Source organism: Folsomia candida, unplaced genomic scaffold (assembly GCF_002217175.1).
Source record: "Folsomia candida strain VU population unplaced genomic scaffold, ASM221717v1 Fcan01_Sc012, whole genome shotgun sequence".
In the NCBI taxonomy this organism is placed as follows: Eukaryota; Metazoa; Arthropoda; class Collembola; order Entomobryomorpha; family Isotomidae; genus Folsomia; species Folsomia candida.
Genome location: NW_019091204.1, coordinates 3,413,994 through 3,441,026, shown reverse-complemented (window position 1 = coordinate 3,441,026; position 27,033 = coordinate 3,413,994). Strand labels below are relative to the sequence as shown.

Genomic DNA, 27,033 nt, shown 5'->3' with positions numbered 1-27,033 from the left:
ATAATTCATTTTGTGAAACTAAAATTAGGTGAAAATGCGAGGAAAAGAGTTATCGCTGGAGCAACGGGGGAAAATTATTTCCTTGCATCAGAAGGGTCTCGGATACATAAAAATCTCTCAGAAAACAAAATTCAAGGTGCCAGCTATTCAAAGAATAATCCAGAAATGGAAATCAACAGGATCTGTGGCAAATAAACGGCGAACCGGACGTAAGAGGAAAACGACTCCGCGGATTGATCGACAAATTTTAAAGAAAATAAATTCCAACCGATTTTTATCTGCACCAAAAATTGTTGAAGAAATTCAAAGCCAACACGGGGTCTCCATTTCTAACCAAACAGTCCGAAATCGCATCAAAGAACAAGGTTATAAGGGTGCTGTCGCGCGGAAGAAACCTTTCATCTCCAAGCGCAATCAACTTAAGCGGCTCCAGTGGGCAAAAGATCACGCAGCGTGGACCACTGATGATTGGAAACGCGTTCTATGGACTGATGAAAGCAAGTTCAACATGTTCGGGACCGACGGTGTGACCACAGTCTGGCGTAAGGTCGGCGAAAGTCTTAAGCCCAACTGCCTAAGAAAAACCGTCAAACACGGAGGTGGTTCTATTATGGTATGGGGGTCAATGAGTACAAATGGTGTAGGAAAATTGCATTTCATTGACGGAATTATGAACAAGGATGTCTACCAATCCATCCTACAGAAAAATTTACTTCCATCAGTCCGGAAATTAAGAATCAGAGGGGACTATTTCTTTCAACAGGACAACGATCCCAAACATACGGCCAAAACAACCAAGGAATGGTTCGCCAAAAATCAAATAAAAGTTCTTCCATGGGCTGCCCAATCACCGGATCTTAATCCCATAGAACATTTATGGGCAGAATTGGAGAGAAAAATTGCAAATCGGAATCCTAGCAACAAGGAAGACTTAAAACGGATCCTGGCAGAAGCATGGGAAGATATTGACCCAGATTTCACCAAGAAATTAGTGGACTCTATGCCACGACGTATACAAGCAGTAATTGAAGCCAAGGGAGGACCAACACGTTACTAGGTTATGATTTTACAAAATAGCAGAATAGATCAAAAATCATAACCATGTGCTAACTTTTTTTGCATCCAATTCACAGGTTTCCCTCTTCCTCGCAGGATTGGAGTCCAAGCTGTAGAGATTTTTGAAAATCGTTCTCATAATCCGATTCCTTGATAAATTTCCTTCAAAATATATGTATTATATGTATTTGGTAGCTTAACTTGCACAAAATAAAGGAACATGAACTTAGCTTGTCCATACCATAGCCTAACTTACTGTAGCTACTGTAGAAGTTTGAAAGCTTTAAAAAATTCTATGACCACGAAATGGAACAATTTATTCACGGATACTGATCGTGCTCCAATCGACGGCGGTAAGCCGCGTCTTCAGCTCTGCATTAATGATGGAAGAGGAAATCTCGGAAACCAAAAATTGTTTTCTACTCAGAATTTAACTGGCTTTCCATTAAAATTTGCTAAAAACTTGTAAGACAAAAACTGTTGAAGCTACAGCGTTTCATTTCACTTACAGTTACCTAGGGCATGCTAAGTACATAATAAATTTAGAATACTAATTTAACGATTCACCAAATTTGAGTAAGAATTAAAAAGACAAAATAAAAAATAAGTGATTTAATCATTTTTAAATTTTACTTAATAGTTATAGGTAGGTAGAATTTTTAAAAATAGCATTTTATCCTTAATATGTCAGAAAGAAGTCGGGGTATTCAAATTTGGTAACAGGGGGTTACTAACGGTACTGTGCATTTTTACGCCCATCAATTCCCCGTCATCGATTCCCCCCCATCGATTCTCACCGAACAAGTTCCCCGCTTTATCAATTCCCCGCCATCAACTCCCCGTCGTCAAATTCTCGCCCGTCTCGTAAAACGGACAAAGTTTTCCTCCAGTATAACTCTAAAAGGGGTTACGGCTATGAAATATATGTAATATATGAAATATATTTCGGCTATAAGCTCATGAAATTCTATTAATGATAAAATGATAAAACCTCAAGCGTCAAAATTTGCGCCCAAATTTTTAACTAAATTTGGGCGTGTTTATTTTTATAATTTATGTTAGATTTATTAATTTTCATTTTGAGTTTTGATTATTGGTGTTCAGTTTTGAGCGGGGAACTTGTTCGGTGAGAATCGACGGGGGGGAATCGATGACGGGGAATTGATGGCGGGGAATTGACACCAAATCTTACTAACAATGATACCAGTTAATTAGTTAAGTAGTTGTTAAAATTGAGTTACTAAGCTGCTTTGTTGTGAAATTAACAGATTGTTTTCACAAGTTCATACACGAGGTCTTGACTCAGCTTACCCATAATACCTCAACTAACTTAAAACCCTCGGGTAAAAGTACCGAAACCTCGGGGTTTCGGGAAGGTGGGGCGGGTTTTAACCGACTTAAATCTAATCTGAAACTTAAACTTATTGAAATATTTATTAAGCATCTTCTTACCTGAGGATCGCCAACACATTCTAAAACTTTACAGTCTGACCTTATTGAAAAATATAGGAAAAATATAGCGACGTTGAACACCGTGATTCGTCTCATTTGGCCTGGGGACAATTTAATAATTGCAAAGTGGAGAACAAGTACGCACGTATATATTGTAACTTGAACTTAACAAATCTTTCTGACACTGTCATACCGATTTATCCGCCTTTTTATTGCGAAGCGTGAAGCTCAAATCAGTACCATTGTTTAAATTTTCGAGTACCCTGCGTAAACCATGTCATTTATTTTAGCAATGTGTGGGTTGTATTGATTATGTATGTGTATCAAGAGCAGACATTGAGGGAAATAGACAGAGTACGGATAAATATGTTTTTGAAAACCCCATTATATTTATGTAAAATGTTTAATGAAATCGCCAATACATAGTGGGGTCATAAGTTCTCGTGAATGCATTTCCCGTAATAAATCCCAAAGTATTAGAGCTATCTGTTCGAAATTTTTATGGATTAAGAAGCTATTAATATTGTTTAGAAATCATAACTTCTTTGTCAAGATTTCGTCCACGGGCAATTAGACAAGACATAACTCGTGACGGCCACAGGTCGATCGTGGTACGCGCCAATTTTCGTGCCAAAAGTATTTCAGACTTTTCACCGTTGGCAAAAAGTTTAATAGAAAAAAAGGCCAGATATTTGTTGTACAGAAGTCTGACATCCGTTTAAGTATGCGGAAGTCAATACGAAGTCATCACCGTGGTGTGAATGGGAGCAAGTTGGCTGGAGAAATGAAATCTCTGTTTTTTACCGCAAAGGGTACAAGTTGAAGCCAAGAATTATTTTCATAGTGTCCTAGAGACAAACGTTAATAACCTGAACCCTGAACCCTCCGAAAATCGCCATTGGACCTTTCAACAAGACTCTGCTCATGCGCAAGGTGCAAAATTGTCCAAAACTGGCTTCAGACGAATTTTCATGACTTTTTTTCATCCGTAGAACGGTGCTCAGTATCTGCAGACCTTAATCCCCTAAATTATGACTGGTGGTGAAAATTATAGGTACAAGTATGCTCTAAATTTCACCCAAGTGTGGAAGGGCTGAGGTCGCACTTACTGAAGATCTGGCGCTTTTCCCAGGAAATCCGTGCGTGCCGCGATCGAGCAGTTTTCGCCACGACTTATGTCTTGTGTACAAGCCCGTGGAAGAAATTGTGAAAACGAAGTTATGATTTCTAAACAAGATTAATACCTTGTTCATCCACAAAAATTTCTATCAGATAGCTCTAATACTTTGGGCTTTATCACCGGAAATGCATTCACGGGAACTTATGGTCGGACTATGTATATATATATATGCGCATATGCATGTAATTCGGTCAAACTTATATTGCTAAAAGTACCCATTTTTACAAGTTTGTACCCAATTTTTGCTGCTATTTTTGCTGACGAGGTTGATAAGTTTCGTCCACATACATTTATAAATTTGTGACATTTTATTGTGATGAGACAATTAAACATGCAAAGTTGGGTATTAAACAGTTGATAATTATGCATATAATGACCGTTACGTAAAATGGTATTCGAGAGAAATTATACGTATGCATAAAGCGAGCTAAAGTCATATGTAAATTAGCACAGTTTAAATTTGACACATTTAGTTCATACAAAGTTAGCGAACTTGTACAGCATATGGTACTTACATACCTATTTTTACCTTGACCAGTAACTTGGTTCACTTCGAGAAGTAAAAATGCCCAAAAAAGGTAAATCTGCGATTTCAAAATTTCCTCAAATCCGAGGAACACTTATCTCGCGAGAAATATGGGACCTATTTTCCACATTCCAAACCAAATATGGTAAAATTTCCATAATCCCGTATTCCGTGAATAAGTATGACGGCGCAGTCGCACTCTCCTCCAAAAATGGATTTCTATTAAAGGCTATCCACCTTTGGGTGTGGTTCCACTCGATGATTTGCGTACATAATTTGGCCACGAATGTAACCTGGACTAAATCCAGCGTCAATGTTGTACGGATTTTTTCCCTAGTGTGGTACGTAATGTTTTCCGTCTCCATCATCGGGACGAGTTGGACCATATCGTTTCAACCAGCCGTTGTCTCTACAATATTAAACTGTATCTTACACTTGGATAGGCAGTTTTCCGGTAAAAGTTTCTTTTTTCTTGGTGACCAAATTGTTACCGAATTTATGTGTCATATTCATATCATATATACTTATGAAAAAAAAATCGTTTTCATTCAAAAATCAGTCAGTCGGATTTATCACTGAAGATTTTCACTATAGTGTTACCATTTTCTTTCAAACGCACTTCATTTTACTTCATCAGACTTCATTTCTTACTTCGCCCAATTTGTCAATGTTTTTATCAAGCGGAGGGTGAAAAATGAAAGCAACTAAAAAGCCCTTCATTCACAGTCGTTCATCCGAAGTGACGGAATCATTCAGTCATTTTCACACAAGTGACAAGAAATTCATTTTCATTGGCTAAATACACTCTAAATAAAAATAAGCAAAATTTACTCAAGTTTGAGTAAAAAACAGGATGACACAACCAAAAGGTTAAATTTATCCAACCGTTGGACAAAATTTGGGCAAATTTTACTTTTCGTTGTGTCATGTCATCATCTTTTTTAATCAACCTTGAGTAAATTTTGGTGATTTTTATTTAGAGTGAATCATTAACTGTCATAATCAATAAGATCACGATTAACGAACGAAATATGTATTTAATCCCAAATAGACTTCAAGATCCCGATCCCGACAATGAGATCCTCTCGAGGGTTGGAACTCATCGTCCACCTAGCACTCTACGCATCGCTCGCCTATCCCATAGTACTTTCCTGTCTTTGCGTCTGGCTAAACGTGGATTCTATGCAGCCCTACTTATCCCCCAGGTCCCGCCTCATCTACATGATCTGCATTCCTGTCCGAATCATCCTCCCCATCTTGGTGCTCATTGAGCTACCAAAATCTTCAATTGTGCTCTTAATCCTGAGCAAAATTATTGGCACGTGTTCAACTCAAGCCGTTCTCGCGTTGAGGATGCGGATTAAATTCGACCGGAAGCTGTTACTCGACTCCATCAAGCTGTATTGGGAGATCGTGTTATTCCACGAATATGTAAATCAGATGTTCTGCTGGCATTCGGTCCCTCCCTTAATTCTTTTCGGGTGTCGACATATCGTTCTGCTGAATTATGGGACAATTCGATTGCGCGGAATTATTTCGAATCTTTATTACTCAGTTGTTCCCTTGGTTACCCTGATTGCATACATGTTTCCGGTTACTCTGCTACCGGAAGAGGTTCGAGTGCATGAAGGGTCGATTGAATTTTTGGCCACGGTAAGGCGTCAGGAACCCTTAACAAAGTATGAGAGAAGGGTAATCTACTCGATGAGACGGGTGGGAATAAGGTGCGGGCAGTTTGGAGTGATGTCTACCACGTGGGCGGTTAAGATGATGGAGATAATACTTAATTACACAGCGACGATGTTGCTCACCTTTTAAATAAGGTAAAAGTTCATATGTACCACGTGAATGAATTATGTTTGTATGTATGTAGCTATTTATGGTCGCTAACGGGAATAATCATGCGACATATTCGTATTCGACCACCCGTTCAGACAAATATGTGCCCAACATTCATTCAACCGACATAAGTGCACCTGATGGGCAACTATGCAACCGACCGAAATGTCGGATCACAAATAATCACCATTGTCGGTTCTTTAGCTAATTTATTAATCAGTGAACTGTTTAACAAACCTAGCCTTTCCGGGGAAATACCTCCATAAATAGATTGCTAAAAATGTTCACTTAATCATGTGTATAATTATAAAATAGAATAATCTCATGACCACCCGGTCTTCCGTTGATAGATAATCTACATATATGCAATTTTATGTTTTTATTTTTCTGCGATATGTAGTGACAAAGTATTGAATAACTTATTTCTTTTCTGACATAAAAATATTTTGATTTAAATATGTTCTGACCAATAATTATATCCATGTTTACGATTTTACTATTACACATTAATATTATGTAACCTTTCATGATGCGGAAAAGGTTGTTGCATGGCTATGATGCAATAAACCAATTATTTATTATTGATGTAGACAAGATACAGGGGTACACTTACAAGTTATTCATATATATAAGTAGGCCAACACACGTACATACATATTTATATATTTACATATCTACAACCTTTTCAATGCGAATATTGACAAGTTGCATTGTGTAACTTATACATATATGAATTTATGTACATAAATCGTCTATTCGTCAACAAAATAGTCAACATCAACACATTTATAGTAATATCCTCCCTCTAGGAATTTATTTTATAATTCTGAACGACAAGTCTATATAAAACAAGTCGTTATATATGTACCAATTGCAAAAAAAGTATTCCACATTTTAACCTTGTGAAGGAGGTGGACCCAAGTTTAACCTTCATAAAAACTAGACCTCATCGAAACTAGCTGAAACAACTCGTCGCCAATCAACCCACTACCCAGGAATTTTTAATTCAAAATTTAGAAAAAAATCCAGAAGCGAGAAATTATTATAATTTTCACGAGTTTGGTGATTAGTATTTATGTTACCCATTTTTTTACAGAGCTTATACCTACTTAAGTCATAATTTATGCATTAAATATAGCTTCGGCCGACATTTTATTCGCTTTCACCAGCGTAAGCGACATTGTTTGGGTAATACAAAAATTTTGTATGACCAACGGCGTCCCACGATCGATATAGTTCGACCCGAATTTCACCTTCAGGACTGAACAGGCTCTCAATTGTCGAGTAATTATCGACCGATTTCGTCCTCCATGCAAAATCATCGGCACTGTTTTCTGCCTCAAAGCGTCCAACACCTTGACCGACACGTTATGAACGAGCGATGCCAAGGAGAAGACGCAAATGTTATGTAGCGTAGTGTCCAATCCGATCAGCGGGAAGACGAGGAAACCCGGGAGTGCGATTTCATGGTAGAAATTAATGGAGACGAAGAGCGTGATTATTTCCACGCCGGGTACGCCGAATACCATGACGGGGACGACCTTATTCATCGGGTAGGAATTGAATGATTTCTCCAAAATTTGAATGGATCGGTAGAGATGGATGCATTTTTCTTTATCAATTGAGTCTCGCATGGTGGAAATGGAGCTACAAATAATTTTAAACGCCTAGGTTAGATTATGTTTTGGCTAATTAATAATTGCTGGGTTTGTGTTAATCGCATTATTTAACACACTACCAATGAAGGTCTCCTAACGTATGCTCACTGGTTTGGACCAAACAAGCATCAATTGATCATAAATATAATTAGTATGAAATTTGGAAATGGCGCCATGAAGTTTAACGGAAGTATTTGCATAAAAAGCAACCCCAAGGCTGGTAAATTTTTCATTTTCAAACTTTCTGCGATTTTTCCCGCCTTGGATGCAAATATCTCCGCCAAACCTGGACATTGGAAGATAGTTCCATTTGCAAATTACATACTAATTATATTTGTGATCAATTGACACTAAATAGTTTGGTCCAAACCTGTAACATACGCTGCGAGACCTTCATCGTAACAGTAAATTTATTGTCAATTCTACCTTCAATAAACTATTGTAAATCCAAAGTTAGGTTAATTTGACAAAGAGTACATATATTTATTTAGCTGATTAAGTATGCACAAATTAATTGCAACATGGGGCCACTTACTTTTCAATGATTCTGAAATAGAACAAGATGCATATGACGCCAGCACACAGCAGGTACAAGATGTACACCGTACAACCAAGGATTATATTCAGACACATCCAACATTCGAACAAGTGTACACCCAAGACCATAATCCAGTTCGTTTTTGACTTCATTTCCCCACAGTTTGGAAACATTGAGAAGATGAAGGGTGGCGTACATGGAACAAATTGCAACAAGATCAGCTGTAGGAGGGGCACCAGTGGCGCCGAGATTTCCACAATTTGAATGAACAGTTTCATTATTCTGGCGCCAAGAGAAGGTGCTAGTTTTGGAGAGTCTGGTACATAAAAAAGGTATACAAATGAACATAAGCCGGAATTACATACATATTTGTCGTAAACATTTCGACGAAATTCTTGGAGTAAGCTCATTAGCATGCCTGGAATTTCTTACATGAATTTGGAGGTGTTCTCCCCACTAATTTTCAAAATGTTCTCTGAAAACAGGGAAAATCCCATTTTTCCAATTTTTTTGCTACACTGAAGGTGGTCAATATTGAAATTACTTGTTTAATTATTTGATTTCTATGATTATCATGTATAAAAAGTATGATTTTAACTTGATCGCTAAGGTCGACATGATGTAAATTTACTGATTTGAGTAACATTATCGTTCATTTTTATCATTATTAATAATTTTTAGTTTAATATCTGTCCCTATTGAAAAAATTTTTCAGTATTTTTTCGAAGTGTTCTCCCCGCATTGCGGGTTGGTGGGGTAAGAAATTCCAGGCATGCTCATTATGCCCTGGCTACACTACTGTCGTAAATTTTTTCAGAGTTAACTCTAGAGTTTAACGCTGAAATAAAAACTCCAGCTGCATTGCATTTTGTACCGTTGTAATTTTCAGGGTACCAAATCTCAGAGTTATTTCTCAGAGGTGGGACTTTTAAAAATTTACCATCTATAAAATAATAATTTTGTTTAAAATAAAAGTTCGCGATCCCGAAATCCGTATTAATGCGAGGTTCTCTTCTTGCGAAAAATGATTTGCCTTTTTACCAACGACTTCCATAATTATTTGCGACTCCATTGATTTAAATGTTCTTATAAATTAAATGAAGACGAAGAATTAATGTTTAGAAAAATAAGTAGACTCTCGTCAGGAAATAAGAAATCCCGCTTAAAATTTCAATGTTTAACACTGAAGTAGCACATTGGTGTAGCTGGAGTTCGTTGTAAAACTCTGAACTTTAAGAGTTTTACTAGTGAAATTTTACTAGTAAAACTCTAGAGTAAACTCTGAATTGGTTGCAAGTTACACATGTAGCTGGCCTTATGCATTTTCCCATATTACCAGTAAACTCTAGAATATTACGATAGTAGTGTAGCCAGGGCACCGTTTTTACAGATTTTAAAAATAATTTAGCAAATCTACTATATATAAATAACAGTTGATTCAAGATTTGCACCACTTTGCTAAAATTATCTAATTTTGTAACGTTTTTTTTAAATTGTAGAGATAACCAAATCGACAATCTGGCCCGGGTATTGAATCAAAAATTTTTGTATTTAGTGCATGCGTACATAGACATGTTAAGCTATTTTTAGACAATCTGCAAACAAGTTACAAGGATTTTATTTTAAACCTGAAAAAGGGATCGGGTTTTAAAACCTATGGCCCGTTGCAACTCTGGCAACTCAAAACCGAAACGGCATTGCAAGAACTATGGAAAAGATATGAGAAATGAAACCTTGATCAAATATGAATTGCATACAATACGTAAAACACACGTCTCAGAAGGAAAGTTTCCGAATATGTAATCTGTACCGGGATTTCCGAAAAATTTAAATCTCACCCTTCATTATGTACTTTTCGAAATCCAAGAAAGTATGAATCACTTGGATCAGCGTCATATCCATCGAATAATTCCAGTTCATTATTGATCCGAGTAAATACACGAGAAAAAGTGCGAACCCTTGAAACCTCGCCTTTGTCGTTAAGGGCCCGACGCAGATGTTGAGAAAGATGGCGGTAACATACAGAACGGAGAGGATGCACTGAATCCGGTACATAAACAAATGCCTGGGTCGTTTCGCTTTAATGACACGCCCCTTTTTTGAGTCGAACTCGTACGGGACACATTTCAAAATCCGGCAAAATTTGAGATGCTTTTCCAACATGGGGAGGAAATCGGAGTGGAACATTGTGTGAGAGAGATGAAGATGAACTGGAGCGAATTCAGGGTTGATTCTTGGTTTCATTAAGTACCGAATAGGGGTTAAACATTAAGGATGTGATGGAATTTATGGATTTGAGGTATCGTTTAAATTTGCAGAAAGAAGGGCACGTACTTTATCTACAGCCAGACAAAAACCAAGTATAAATGGGTACACCCTAAAAAATTTGGTGGAATGATATACTTATACATAAATATGAGCTTCGTACTGATTTTGATTTGGCAGTATTTTCAAGTGTTTACTACCGAATTGTAATAGGTTATTTCTACCTGGTAAATATTTCATTACCAGAACAATACTTGATTATGATGTCGGTAGCGTAATCATATCTGTTCAAGTTTTTTATTTATTTAAAACATAGTCATCCCGCTTTCCGAGTGAAGATTTTCCTTCACATATATTAAGTAATTTTCTCTTATAGTCATGTCACTTCATTTTCCTTCATCAGACTTCATTTCTTACTTCGCCCCATGTATTACAGGGTGAAAAATGAAATAAGTGAGAAATCCTTTCATTTACAATCATTCATCTGAAATGACGTAGTCTTTCAGTCATTTACATTCAAATTTCAGGGAAATCATTTTTATTCAATACCATAATGAATGAAAGTAAACAGGTATGAGAGTAATACATACATGTACTCTGACCAGTAATGATTTAATACATACCAGATTCCTAAGAGTGTAGCAAATCTTACGACGTAGTTCTTACTACTTGAAATGGCTTTGATTAAAAACGCTACAATGTGCTACAGTGGGATTATTTGTGAATGTCACCTCATTTGCATAAACCTCACTATGCCCATTTTCGGCGATTTGGAATTCGCATTTTGTATTAGCTCGATGTGTCTCGCAAATACGCACGTCAATATGTAAATGAGGTGACACGCATAACCTGTTCTACTATAGGAAAGGACGTATATGTGTATAATTCTCTAATTTGATCCCTGACGGGATAGCTATTTAAGAACTGATTTCCTAAACAGATATATTGCGCTGATTGATTTCGTTAGAAATAACAAGTTAGGTAAGTAAGTAGATTAAGATTACCTCTCAATAACTGGATGACTACATACATTATCAATTCATAAACTAAACCAACCATTGTAAAATTTCATGAAACTAGAAGAACCCTAATCCCAATAGGAATGGGCTAAAATATGCATACATACAAATCCACTTTTCAAATCAAATCTGCTAAAATTTCGATAATCCCGTATTCCGCATGTTAAGAAGACGGCACGGTTCCACTTTCCTCTAGGAAAGGACCGACATGGTTTGGGGTGATAGCACGTGGGTAGTTATGTAAGGTTATGGAGATAATATTTACATAATTACACATCGACGTTTAAGTTGTTCAACAATATCTTGTCGCTCCATTAAACGCTATCTGTGATCAAACACTATGTATTCACATCCAATTTTATGCATTATTATCCGTAGAGTATTAATTTACATGGGTGATTCTGCAAATGTGTTAACTTCTTTTAAAATCGTTCGTAGTGTGAAATGAGGTCCTGAAATTTATATGGTGCCACAAGTTTGCCCCAAATCTATGAGCATATGCTGGGAGACCTCCATTTTCAGTGAGTTAGATCATCAGTGTAATTTTAATTCCTTCCATCCTCTCATGGTTATATTGCAGTGATTTAACAGCGTGAGGACTTAATATTCAAAACTCAATAGTTTTATTATTTGATAACCTAACAATATAATTTATGCAACAAAAATGTATTGCGCTTTACTTATGTAATTACATGCTCAAATGTGTATTTCTAGTTATGTATCAATCGAAATATAAATATTTCTACTTAGTTTGCAAGGTATACAATTTTATGTACAATTGCAAATATTTGCAAATAGTCAATTCTTGCATATGTATGTACATATGTATTGCTTAAGGGTACGCTTAATTATCACAATTTCATCCCCACCTGATTTATTCCACTGATTATTTACCCGTAGAAACCTAAACTTAACAATAGAGCTGGGACATTGATTAATTACCAGATAACATAAGTAACTCACAAAATTCTTAACCCCCAATTTTATTCGCTTTCACCAGCGTAAGCGACATGGTTTGATTAATACAAAAGTTTTGTATAATCAACGGCGTCCCACGATCGATATAGTTCGACCCAAATTTTACCTTGAGGGGTGTGCAGGCTCGCAATTGGCGATGAATTATGGAGCCCTTGCGTCCCCGAAGACGCGTCATCTGCACCGATTTTTTACCCAAAGCGTCCAGCACTCTAACGGATACGTTGTAAACCATCGATGCCAAGGAGAAGACGCAAATATTATGGAGCGTAGTGTTCACTCCGATCAGTGGGAATACTAGGAAACCCGGGAGGGCGATTTCATTATAGAAATTTATGGTCACGAAAAGGGTAATTATTTCCACGCCGGGTACGCCGAATACCATGACGGGTACGACCTTATTCATCGGATAAGCGTTGAATGATTTCTCTAAAATTTGAATGGATCGATACAGATGGATGCATCTGTCCTTGTCAGATTCGCCTTGCATTGTGGAAACGGAGCTGTAATAGATAAAAGATATTTTAGAGTGTATGTACAGATATCTACAATTAACGTTGTAAATTGAGAATGTTACTCGGAAAAAATATTTATGATTGTTTCTTGTCCTTTGTATTCATCGTACAGTACTTAAAATAAGGTACGATAGTTACTAAATTCTGTAAACGTCATGAAACTTTCTCGGGCTAATACGGTTAGGATTTACAGGCCGATTGTCCTGTCTTCTGCTCATTAACTACTCTGCGATAGTAAGGATACCAAGACAATTGGGAATATATTGTCTAGAATCGGTAATATGTAAGTGTTTAATTAACCTGGTCACGTAGTCAATTTTGATTATCTAAATTAGTAATTTCATTATGCTTATTAAATTCACAGAATGCATACATACATACATACATTTGCATAACAATTCGAGCTATACATATTTGTACGAATATGCTAGAAAAAGCATGCATTTAAATGAAAAGTGCAAATGAATGAAATTCAAAATCAAAGTGGACGGCTTTGTTTTGAACTTCAAAAATGCCCATTTCATTAAGACTTCAGTAGGAATCATTACATCAAATTCTCCAATAATGGACACAAGTTGGCTTCATAATCCTACATAAAATTCCTATGAGTTTTATTCTCCAAAACTTTCTGAGCTTATATAATTCTGCTCATTGCACACATTGCTCAGAATGATAGATTTTCAACATGATAGATTTGTACTTACTTTTCAATGATTCTGAAGTAGAACAAAATGCAGATTACGCCAGCACAGAGAAGGTACAAAATGTACACCGTACATCCGAGCAGTATATTAAGCCCCATCCAACATTCGAAAATGTGTACACCCAAGACCAGAGCCCAGTTTGTTTTTGACTTCATTTCCCCACAATTTGGGAACATTGAGAAGATGAAGGGTGGCGTACAGGGGACGAATTGCAACAAGATAAGTTGAAGGAAGGGCACCATTGGGGCAGAGACTTCCACAATTTGAATGAACAGCTTCATTATTCTGGCGCCTAGAGAGGGTTGCAGTTTTGGAGAATCTGGAACACGGAAAATGAGCAGGGATGGTGAAATAATTAGGTACTAACAATGCGACGGTGTAAAGTTAACCACTCAAATTTGAAATTTTGAAATTATTTGGCCTCAAATATTTTGACAAATCCCAAAGACTTCCTCAAGAAACGTGTTTTGTATCGACTTGGAATCCATAATGCCAAAATTACAACCAAATATCTGAATGTTACACTTGACACGATCGCATTGTAAGTGGCGCAAATTTAGTGCATTTCTTGCACCGTGAATTTTTAGCTGTGTCATGCAAATTGCGATGCAGCTCACCCTTCATGATATACTTTTCGAAATCCAGGAAGGTATGAATCACTTGAATGAGCGTCATATCCAGCGTATAATTCCAGTTCATTACAGACCCAAGGAAATACACGAGAAAAAGTGCGAACCCTTGAAACCTCGCTTTTGTCATTAAAGGCCCGACACAGATGTTGAGAAAGATGGCAGTAACATACAGCACGGAAAGGATGCATTGAATCCGATACATCAAGAGATGTCCAGGCCTCTTCGCTTTAACCACCCGTCTCGATTTTGGATCAAACTCGTACGGGACACATTTCAAAATCCGGCAAAATTTTAAATGCTTTTCCAGCATGGGGAGAAAATCGGAGTGGAACATCGTTTCAGACGGGTGAGTATAAAATGCGACGGAAAATTCCAAGTAGTACGTGACTAACTTGGCAATTTTGATTAGTAGTTTGTCACTGATAAGAAGAAACCGTTTGGGGACGTGCATAAGGAATTTGAGTGAGTTTTACTTCTGTCAAAATCCAGTAAAATCAAGTCACGTGCTTTATCCACGTCCTTCAACGAGTTATAAATAGTTGGTTAACCGTACGGCGTAATTTTCTTACTACAATTGTTGACGTGACTTTAGGTTATCGTAATTAAAAAGCAGACTGAAGGATCTATACTGCTGCTCTAATTTGATCCTAGACTGGATAACTTTTAGAAGAACTGAATCCATAATCAAACATTAGTATTAGGACGCGTGCTGATTGATTTTGTTAGAAATAACAGGTTAGGTAAGTACATAAATCAAAAAGAGATTAAATGGAGCAGAAAATGAAGTAAGAAAATCTCGTTTTTTTTTAAAAATTAATCTCCGACCAATTATGATTTCACGTAGCTTAAGCTCAAAGGGTTCTGCAGATTTACTTATTTGAAAGTCTGATTCCTAACTCAAGTTGGGTTCGTATGCACCTATGCAAAAGGGGACGAAGTCCAGATATGTACATAAAAGGTCTAAATTATGTTTGTTTTGCGGAATAAGGTTCAATTAGTCCGGCATGTGTCCCAAGTTGTGCTAAATGGCGAACTCATTGGTGGCCAATCGACTGATATTTATTATCCATAATGAATGAGGTTTTGTGCATTACATGCATAAATGAGTAACATGATAATAAATGTATGAAACTTAACCAGCAACATTATATGACACGTGCTGAATTAAACGTGAAAAGAGAATCATAACACAATAATACGGGTAACTATCTACTTGGTACCTGATTCAGGTGTCCGATAAAGTTGAGGTCATATAACGAATGGTTATTAGAAAAATATTGACGCTAATTATCTACATATGTTACACTTGATAATCAATATATCTTATCCAATACAAATTATCAAGTTACACAGATTAACTTCAATTCACTTGCATATTACTAATTACTGCTTCGTAAAGAAGTTGAAAAGTATGCATGACTATTTAACTGAAATAAAATTATTTCTAATATGTTGAATCGTATGAGGCAATTGGGTTCGTATTCAGACATTCAAAGTACTCAATAACATTTGTGACGTTTAACAACATTCATTAGTAACTTTGGTAGCCAATACATATTTCCCATCGTCTTAACGTGACATGTTAAAAATTTTCTGCAAAAGTTGTTAAGCAGTGCACCCTAATTACATAATATATGATACCTATCATAATCAAGAAATCTTCATATTAGATCTTCATTGTATTCGCCTTCACCAGCGTAAGCGACATGGTTTGATTAATACAAAAATTTTGTATGACCAACGGCGTCCCACGATCGATATAGTTCGACCCAAATTTCACCTTCAGGACTGAACAGGCTTTCAATTGGCGATGAATTACGGACCGATTACACCCACGATGCAAATTAGTCATTTTCTTTCTCAGAGCGAGCAACGCTTTTTCCAAAGCGTTATGAACCATGGAAGCCAATGTAAAGACACAAATGTTGTTTAGAAAAGCGTTCAGTCCGATTAGTGGGAACACTAGGAAACCCGGGAGTGCGATTTCATGATAGAAATTGATGGAGACGAAGAGCGTGATTATTTCTACGCTGGGGACCCCGAATACCATGACGGGCACGATCTTATTCATCGGGTAAGAGTTGAAAGATTTCTCCAAGATTTGAATGGACCGATAGACATGGATGCATTTTTCCTTGTCAGATTCATTCTTCATTGTGGAAACGGACCTGCAATTGGTAAAGGACAGTTTAGATATGCATGATGGATATTGCTTTTTCTCTATTTTTTTTAACTACTTGTTTGCATAATTTCGTTCTACATTGTGGGAATGTAGGTATAATTGGGAAAGTATAATACATATTAAGGGTATGCAACGGTATTGCTTGGTATCCTTAGTAACATGAGTTATGTACGACGGTTACTAGAGTTCTAAGATTTCTAAGGAAATTCAGAAAGGGATTGTTAATCAAAAATACCAGAAATATGCAGAGTAAATCGGGATTTAGATATGGAAACAAATCCAAATTGGACATCTCTAATTCTGTGCCATCGTAGCAATACGCGTACCCCCAAAAAATAATTCCGGTGACCCAGCGATCATAATGATTTTAACAACTTTTCTATTTTTCTTTTGCAAATATTGTCATGCATAAAATTATCCTGTACACTTTTTCACCTGAAGAAGTTGGACGATGTATACGTATGTAAGCTTGTTAAGAAATCATTAAAAAAAAATTCATGCAGAATTGCTATGTATGGGTTTTATCCTGAACAACGGCATGCACCTAGGTAATTTTACACATTTACAGAGCCTAATCTCATAACCTTTTTCCCAGAACATAGATCGAACGAGCAATTGCTATTTTCTGAGGGTCGTGCATGCAATCTTGATGAAAACTTAAAACTATTTTATAAAATCACTCTAGGGGAGAGAAACAACTGGCAGTTGAAAAAAAATTTAAAATTTAAGTTTTTCATCCTAAAAATTCAAAAAAACTCCGAAAAAATGTACTTTTGGGGATCCAAAAATAATTTCCTGTGGCGAAACACACTCGACTGTGTTTGCCTTAATTATTTGCACATTTTGGATGTGTAAATCAAAACTTTAGATAAATTGTGAAATTAGTGGTTGACCCTCTACATAAGCTGGATTGAGTAAATTATGAACTGTGCGGATGAGGCCGAGCTCGCGGCTTTCTTCACTCTCTTGTCTGGAGGCAAGGGGTTTCTTACTCATCCGGACAGTTCATATTTTACTCAATCCAGCTTATGTAGAGGGTCAACCACTAATTTCACAATTTATCTAAAGTTTTGATTTACACATCCAAAATGTGCAAATAATTAAGGCAAACACAGTCGAGTGTGTTTCGCCACAGGAAATTATTTTTGGATTCCCAAAAGTACATTTTTTCGGAGTTTTTTGAATTTATAAGGTGAAAAACTTAAATTTTAAATTTTTTTTCAACTGCCAGTTGTTTCTCTCTCCTAGAGTGATTTTATAAAATAGTTTTAAGTTTTCATCAAGATTGCATGCACGACCCTCAGAAAATAGCAATTGCTCGTTCGGTTTATGTTCTGGGAAAAAGGTTATGAGATTAGGCTCTGTAATTTCTGCTTAGATAATAACAAAATCCAGCCAAACTTCGGCAAGAAAGTCGTTCAAATTTTTACCCAATTTAAACTTACATACCTTTGAATGATTCTGAAGTAGAACAAGATGCAGATTACGCCGGCACACAGCAAGTAGAATATGTACACCGTACAACCGAGCACCATATTGAGACCCATACAGCTCTCGAACACGTGTGTGCCCAAGAATCCAATTAGTCTTTGATTTCACTTCCTTGCAGTTTGGAAACATTGAAAAGATGAAGGGCGGCATACAGGGGACGAATTGCAACAAGATCAACTGTAGCAGGGGCACCATTGGGGTAGAGTGTTCCGCAACTTGGATGAATAGCTTCATTATTTTCGCGCCTAGAGAGGGCGGTAGTTTCGGGGAATCTGGGAAATATAGATACATACATAAACTGTTAAAGATGTGATGAAGTCAATCCGCACTGGTATAGATTTGGAAATAATTTCCTCCCCGGTTGGTAATAGCTTGTTTCTGACAATTAGTCGTAAATTTTTACTACCACAACTGTATACTTCACTACTATACGGTAATGCCTGTTATTACCTTGTCCGAAAAGTCAAATTTACCCTCCTATCTGTAATAATTCAGTATCAGTTTACTAAGAGTGTGTCGAAAAGATACGAGACACCAAATCTTAATCGGGTAAGATGCAGCAATATTTGCCCAATGAAGGAACGTCCATACATATATTACGTCATCAAAAGGCGAGTGGGCAATGGGTCACCTATCTTGCCGTTTTTAAGCTTATGAACCAAGGGAAGGGGTAAGTGGTAAAAAAAAATATACATTTTTGATGACGGAATATGTGAACGTTCCCTTAAAGAAATTTAAATCTCACCCTTTATTATATACTTTTCGAAATCCAAGAAGGTATGAATCACTTGAATCAGCGCCATATCCAACGAGTAATTCCAGTTCAATACTGCCGCGAGGAAGTACACGAGAAAAAGGGCACCACCTTGAAACCTTTGTTTGGTCGTTAGGGGACCAACACAAATATTGAGAAACATTGCGGATACGTATAGAAAGGAAAGAACGCACTGAATCCGGTACATCAAAAGATGTCCCTTTTTGGAATCAAACTCGTACGGGACACATTTCAAAATCTGGCAAAATTTGAGATGCCTTTCCAACATGGGAAGAAACTCGGAGTGGAACATTTTGTTGGATGGGTGAAGATGAAATGGGAGTAGAAAATTCCAGGTACGTGACTACATAACTAGGAAATTTTAATTAGTGGTTTGTCCCTGGTGTGAAAATCTGGGGAGAGAAGGGTCAAGCGTAAAGTATGTGATCGAGTTTAGAGGTGGGATGATATAGTGTAAATTGATCGAAAGGAAGGCACGTCCTTTATCTACAAGCATGAAACAATCTATTACATATAATGTATGTATACATAAATATTTAGTGGTAAGTTTTACTGCGTAGTTTCCTCTAGTTTACGGGACTTTAGCGTATCATAATTAAAAATTCCGGGTTCTGATTAATATCATAGGCAGATTGTGTGCTTAGGGAATATTTACATAAGCAGTGCCTACATGTACCTATGTATATGTACCTGAGCATCCATAGGAATTAATTTGATCCTTGACTGGATAAGGAAGAACTGACTCCATCGGAAGCTACGTGGGCGTAGTGATTGAGTTTGTTAAGTAGCTTCAGCTACTTTATGCGAAGACTTTGTCCGTCTGTCCGCCAGCAGGATAACGAGAGAACGGATCAAGATAATCGAAATCGGTTTTCGACATTATACTTATGACCCCAAGGGGAGGATCCTATCAACTTTTGGGGCCACTGGGACCACCCCCCTTGGCGCCAGGGGGTGTGGTCGGGGCAAAATGAGATTTTTAGTGAAATTTGATTTATAGATGAAATAGAGTGAAATTAAGTCTTCCCGAGTTGTGCCACACCCCTTCCCACCGAGGGGGTGTGGTCGGGGCAAAATGAGATTTAAAAAAAATTGAATCTATGAATGAAAAAGAGCGGAATTCAAAATTATCGTTGATCGTTGGTAGGTAATTCTGCATCAGTGATGCACAATTTTTGGACTCTTCTCGATGCATAATAATTATTGATCTATTTTGTTTAATTTTTCTGCACCAGCATTGGTGCAACATTGCATAAAAATTATTGATCCACTTTGTTGGATTTTTCTGCACCATTGGTGCATAATTGCAAAAAATTATGTATCTATTTTGTTGCATTTTTCTGCACCTTTGGGGCAAGTTATAACCAAATCATTATTACAGGGTGAGCTACTTCTAACGTTACTACGGTTTATTGATACTCACTTATGATCACCGTCTGGTAGTGATATTGTTACCGGATTATTAAAATTTTCCATACCAAATAGTCGATGTGAATACATTTTTCGCATTATTATAGTTATTTCAAGTACTGAGGCAATTCAGGTCAGCCTGCGTAACTCCATAACTTTGCAAACTTAGCAAACTTCGAACTTTTAACGAGACTTGTGAATATCTCGAAGACAATTTTTTGCTTAAAAAATTACAAAACCATACGAAGATATAATGCATGATTTTGGTTGATAAGCCGTTGATAAGGGTTTGATGATCTTCGTACATTTGCATTGTTACGAACTTACGAAGGATGGCGTGAATAGGCCTAAAAAATATCAGAATATTAATTAATTTTCATTATACATATTTAATTTGCAGATTTTCGCAGATTTGCAGATTTAGCAAAAAATTCAGAATCTTGAACGACATGGGTGACAACGTGTACCGCGCCCCTCCCGCGAATCCACCCAGCCTTCGAAAAGTTTCTAACTTTTATGACAAATTCGTGGAGAAGGGGACGATCCAGCGCGAACTTCCGCACTACATCCAGCACCAGACGATGTGCCTCGTCACCAAGAATCAGAACGAGTGCGACATCGCGGACAAGAAGATGGCGCTGATGAGCGCCCAGATTAAGACCGACATGGTGAACGGGTTCAATTCCGGGATGTGCAAGATAACCGGGATGGACGCTTTTTGCAAGAAATAAAGCATTTTTTCTCTATTTTTCTGGCAAGTAATTGCATTGAAATGTTTAAAATGTAATAAATATTCGTTTCTCGAAAAGTTAATATTTTAAAGCCGCGTTGGGGGACGTTCATGTATTATGTCATCAGAAAGTTTTTTTTTTTAGAATACGCACTGATCCCTTCTATATGTCCTAGTGCTAAGCTTAACGCGAGTAATAAAATAAGGCCAAATCCACTCACCCACTTCTTTGATGACGTAATATATGGATGCACCCTTGTTTTTGTTTAATTTATTAAACACTAGCGAATAAGCCCGTCTCCCGCCGGTCGATGGGCTTCATTTATTTTAGTGAGAATTTAGTGAGCTTGTTCATAATTACACCGAATTATTTTTTAAATTATATGTATGTGTCTATATTATTGGCTGGAAACGTCTATTGGCAAGGAAGTAAAACTTTCTTCACTTTTACTTCCGTCACGGAAAATTACTTTCACTTCCGTGGCAGACAAACATTTCCAGCTTATAATATAAGAAGATAATTGCGTTGGTTGCATTGATTTATTTCCGGAGAAAGTTATGAGATGTCGGTCAAATTCAAGGTTTTCATTTATTCTAATTAGAGTTGAGGGTGCATTTGCATTTTAAGAAGGCAATTCTATATCTTTAAAAGTGTACCGTTCGCAATGGTGCGGCTTCGTGATAAATAAAATTGCAATGAAATGACTTACATCACATTTTTTAAATTATTTTTTCAAAGAATGTATTTACATAACATACTTAAATTCAATTGAACAAGCATATAAAATTCGATACATGCATATTTTCCAATAATTTTATTTTCGGAATATTTATAAAAATGTAATGAGAGTTATGAATGTCTTTTTTTAAATTATTCTAGTCAGTGAAATACCTAAACTTTACTCAAGCCAACGCTTTGTATTTACATAATATTAAACTCAGAGTTAATTTACTTTTCAATGGGTAACATCATTTTTAAAGTTAGCATAAGTATATTTATAAATATATGTAAAATAGGACGAATTTGCATAATATTGTTAACCTTTTAACTAATACAGAAAGATATATTTATGTATGTACATTATTTATGCACACTTATGAAGTCAGGCTAGAATTCATAAAAATTTTGTGCAAATTATTTAGAATTTAAACTCTTTAACCAGGGCAAAAAATATATTTATGTGCATACAAGAAGTGAAAGTTAATTATCTATCAAAAATAATTTATTTTATGCAAAAAAAATTCGCAAATCATTTAAAATTGCGATTCAGTCGCATAAGTAACACTGGACTGTTCTTCGTAACGTGAGTCATCACGGATTGTCACCCTCTTGCAGGACAGGAAAACAAACACCACTCCGGCCAACACGACCACCAGGACGACGAAGAGGGCAAGTGAGGTCATTTTCCAGACGAACACTTGGGAAACATTGGCTCCGAAAACTAGGTAAATTTCTGCCTCTTCGTCATCTCCACAGAGTCGAATGGATCGCAGGACTTTGGGGTAGATGCCCATTACCTGTTTTTGCACGTAGTATTCCCCCTCTTTTCGGCCCGTTTGGTACGAATAGCCCGGCCGGTCGGTGCAGTGGGGGTGGTCGAAGAGGACGACACATTGGCCATAAGTTTGGATGGAAAAGTGGGGAATATCCTGGTCAAGGGTGGTACAGCCTTCGGTCAGGTTGAGATTAATCGCAGTACCTGAGACACATGTAGCAAAAAAGGAATTTAAGATCTTGTATTCGCAAGTTTAAGAATTATGTACTTTAATATCCACAAAGTTTTATTTTCTTGCATATGTTATATACCCAAATGCAGAATCGGAAAGTTGGAAATTATTGGGTGTACTCAAGTCAACATAATTTGCATAGAGATTAAGTGCTAATATTTGGTAAATTTTGCCAACCTTTTCGCAAGTTTACCAAGCAACCGGGCATGTTTTTGTTTAGCACGATTATATACTTGGCAAACTTATTCCCTGTATGAAATGTTTCAGGAATTGGATTTGATCCATGCATTAAAGTTTGTAAGTTTACAGAGTTTACATGTCTTACAAGATAAAAAGACGTCCTTGATCTGATTAAGGATAAGTTGAAAAAACTTGTGACCTAATTTTTCTTTAGAAATATTTTCAAAATTTTGTAAAACTTTGTATGTATGTAAGTGTACAGAATTTACGGATTTTATGTATAATGTTATCAAGAATTACGCGAGTTGCTTAACTACGAATCACATACCGTACAGGCCCGGATGGTCAAAAACAGTGACCATGTTGTCCCTCAGCTCGTCTCCTAATGGAATTGGGTTGACCTCCGGGGTCAACTTGTTGCAAAAGGCGCCACACCTTGAAATGGATTTCGCCTTCCGCGTCCAGACGGCCAAGTGATGCAGGTCAGGATACCCGGGTCGTAGAATGACCGATTTGCCGGAACAGTTCACCTCGTCGTGTAGCTCGATGCAGGAGGATTGATTTTCATAAATCTTAATCCAATCCAAATTTTCCCTTTGGACCGGAATTGAAATACAAGCGTCCGAACTAACGTCGAGCATGGTCTGATTTCCAGTGACTTGAAAAAAGACAATCAATTAAACCCTAAATATGTACATACGTAATTTGAAAATGTTTCGAAATTCAAGTTAAATTTTTTGCAAATTTCTAGAAATTCCAAAGCCTTAAAAAGCAGTTGGGAAATTTAGACGAGAAAAAAAGTGGCAAATTTGGGCATGAAGAAAATTAGCAAATTTTTAAAATTACGAGGTCTTGAAAATGAATTGCGAAATTCCGGAAAAAAAAATAATTGGACATGAAGATTTGGCAAATTATGAAGTCCTAAAAATCACTTAAGAAATTTGGACGAAAAAAATATTGGCAAATTAAATACTTACTAAATTACATACTCGTAACTACTTAATTAGTTTTACATGAGACTAACAATATTAACAAATTGAAAAAGTTTAATAGTTCAAATTTATTAAGTTATGCAATAAAATCTCAGCGGAGTAATGCATTTTTAACGCACCCTAAAAGATATGCGTCGCACTAAACAAGTAAATCTTTCCATACCTTTATCACCCAGTCCCACCGTAACGTTGTAATTTGCATAGTCCACATTATCCCAGTTTCTCCCGTCACATTTCTCCCAACACGGCCCCACGGACTTGACCTTGAACGTTGTTTCCACAAAATTATTCCCCCACCAGAGACTTGTATCTGGCGAGAATACTGAAAACGCCACTTCTGCTGATTCCAGTCGGGCAAAAAATCCCGAACAGTTTTTTTCTTCATACACATTTGCACAATTTCCATTCGTCTGAATGTAACGGAATCGACCGTCTGGAGCGTTCGGAATGGAAGGATTGCATTTCGTGGGGTCGTATTCAACGAATTTTTCTTCCGAACCTTTCTCCGTTTTTGCTTGGATTCGAATTGTAGAGGAGGAAATTGCACCAGAATTTTGCACAACGGAGACGAGCAGGATGATGAAGATTGTGACCATCGTTGACCGTGTGAGGAAAGGGGACGATTTTGGGGGGTGAGAAGACATGATAAGTAATTGAGAGGGAAAATTTGGACTTGATATTCAGTTGACTTGAGGATATGTAAGAATGGAAGAATATTTATGTAAATGTGAGACAGATCTCGGAAGACGGGTAGAAATGAAGTGACGATTATTTCGTTCGGGCCAGAGTAAAATCCTTGGCTGGACTCGTGTCTCAGATTTCCTGTCCAGTGTGTATTTAGTATTTAGGCACATCAATTGTGCGTGACAATTTGTGTGTGAGTGTAACATTTAGAATCTGATGAGTCAGATTCCAAGCTTGGTTTAGATATTTTTCATGCGTCATAAAATTCATCAGAATTGGGAAGAGATTAAGGATTTCAAGATGTACAAACATAAATATTTAGGCCGTCGTTCATATCATGTTTTTTTGTAGGGCACGCATTTTGTCAATGCTTTAAGTTTTTTGGCAGATCAAGTGTAATTATTTTCACTTCTAATCTATTTATGCTACTGGAGGCTTTGTATTTCGAAGTGTGAAGAAGGATCTTCCGATTTTGTAAAACCGTTTAAACCCGATTTTTGATTTTGAATCGAAGACTTGTTATGTAAAAATAGGTTTTATTTGTGTACAAATGTACTTTTGTAAGTCAGAGCCTATTTACCTTAAATTAGATTTTGGTAGGTATGAAAATTGAAATGAATGAGTTGCATATATACATATTTTGTTATGCAGAATTTCAAAAAATTAAACTACTGGCTCAGAAGTTTTTCACGGTTTAAACTTTACACACTTTGCAAAAGTTATCCTTAATTTTTGCAAATAAGTGAACACCTTTTATCTTTTGAAAACGCATGCAAAATAGTTTTACCAAGTGTAAAAATTACCAGGGTTTAACCTTGAGAACTTCGCTTATCCAACGAGTAGACATTTTCTTATTTATTTCGGTACAAATAATGAAACAGTAAACCCCCGTAATTTGTCCAGTCGCAGAATTGTATTTGCTTTTAAATACTCAGCATTAAATCTTATTTTATGTATCTAAACATTATTTTGCATGGGTTGCTAGTAATAAATAAAATTAGTTTTTACTGGTAATATCTATCATCTTTAACTGAAAGACCTTCAGTACAATACATCCGTACATACATACCCTTTACATACGCGAGGAAACATAAATAAGCGCAAAGTGAACTGAGTATACAAATATATTTATGTATATGTATGTACGTATGGACATACGCACGAATGCGTCATTTTCTCGGTACAGATAAAACAGATTAAGATAAAGAAATGTTTTGGGCTTCATTGTGCTGGAAGTTAATTGTATGACAAGTCGACAAATATGCAGCATCAGCAAGAGACCAATGTGGGTAGAGAAGCTTGAAATGTATTTATATATATTTGTATTTATTTGTATTTTTATTTATATATATATTTGTCACGGTTACACAGTTCTTCGAATTTTAGACTGATATTTTTCTAAAGATTTATTTACACATTTAAACATTTTACGTAGATATAAATACGTATGTATAATCCCCATCGTTCGTTATGCTGTTAACACGTATAACATACATATATACATGGTGGTTTGTGTAAATGTCTCGCTAGAAATTGAAAATTATTTTAAACGCATATAATTCACAAATCGCCTTTAGTTTCCGAAATTTTGTCTCTGAAATTCAAAATTTTAAGAATTTTGTCAGCATTGTTCCATCAATTGTGATAATAAATAATAAAAGTCTCAATCTCAAGTACTCGTTACTAGATAATTGACATTTTTAGGGGTTTCTTACTTTAAAAAAGTTTTCATTGTAGCGAGACCTTTAAACGTATATACATACAGGGTGTATGTATGTACAGGTGCTGGTACATATTCACGTCAACTTCATGAATAGATGGACGTCGCTGAGCTATTTTATCTTCGTAACTTTGCCATGTTTCTTTCCCAAGTATTTAATGCGATTATGAAATTCGGGATTATGCATGAAAAAAATGTGGCCTAAATTCTATTTATACAGGGTGTTAATAAAGTCCGATCCCATTTTTCCTGTAAAAAAGTGAAGGCTAGTATAAAAAAAAACTACCCGTGATACTTACAAAAAATGTTCGACATATTTACCTTAGTATTTGGTCTTGTTACCATTTACTTTAACCATGCCCTCAACTCTTTGTTTAAGGCTCTGTGCTAATTTTTCCAATGTGCCTCTGGAAATCGAATTCCATACATCTTGAACTTTTTTTTACTAGCTCTTCCCTCGTCCGGGGTTGTGGCTCTTTGTATACATTTTCCTTAAGTATGGACCTATGGTTCTTCAGGGGATTCAAATCTGGGCCGTTAGCGGCCCACACCCCCTTGCTCCAGACCGTTGAAACTTGCGTCTTGATGAGACTCAAACTCGCTTTTGCTGTATGGGCTATAGCACCATCCTGCATGAAAACTATTTTTCTTTCATTCGGAAATATTTCCTTGTTCCCCATGCTATCGAAATAGATAGGTAATATTTTTTCCATATAATGCTTTGCATTGACTGATTTGCCTTTTGGTATGATATGTAGAGGGGTCACGCAACGTGCACAAAA

General features: G+C 36.6%; 1 protein-coding gene across 1 annotated transcript; it reads right to left on the bottom strand.

The window, feature by feature from the left end:
• Positions 1-22,201: 22,201 nt before the first annotated feature.
• Positions 22,202-24,443, bottom strand: LOC118437122. The gene is made up of 3 exons (XM_035855919.1): positions 24,011-24,443; positions 23,184-23,513; positions 22,202-22,647 (listed from the first exon to the last, which is right to left on the bottom strand). The coding sequence occupies exons 1-3, from the start codon at positions 24,441-24,443 to the stop codon at positions 22,202-22,204; spliced, it is 1,209 nt and encodes a 402-aa protein (XP_035711812.1).
• Positions 24,444-27,033: the final 2,590 nt, after the last annotated feature.

Coding starts and splice junctions, on each gene's coding strand:
- LOC118437122 (XM_035855919.1), bottom strand. CDS start 24,443: ATGGTCACAATCTTCATCATCCTGCTCGTCTCCGTTGTGCAAAATTCT. Junction 23,514..24,010: donor GGTGGGACTGGGTGATAAAG/GTATGGAAAGAT, acceptor TCTTTTTTCAAG/TCACTGGAAATCAGACCATG. Junction 22,648..23,183: donor TGACCATCCGGGCCTGTACG/GTATGTGATTCG, acceptor CATGTGTCTCAG/GTACTGCGATTAATCTCAAC.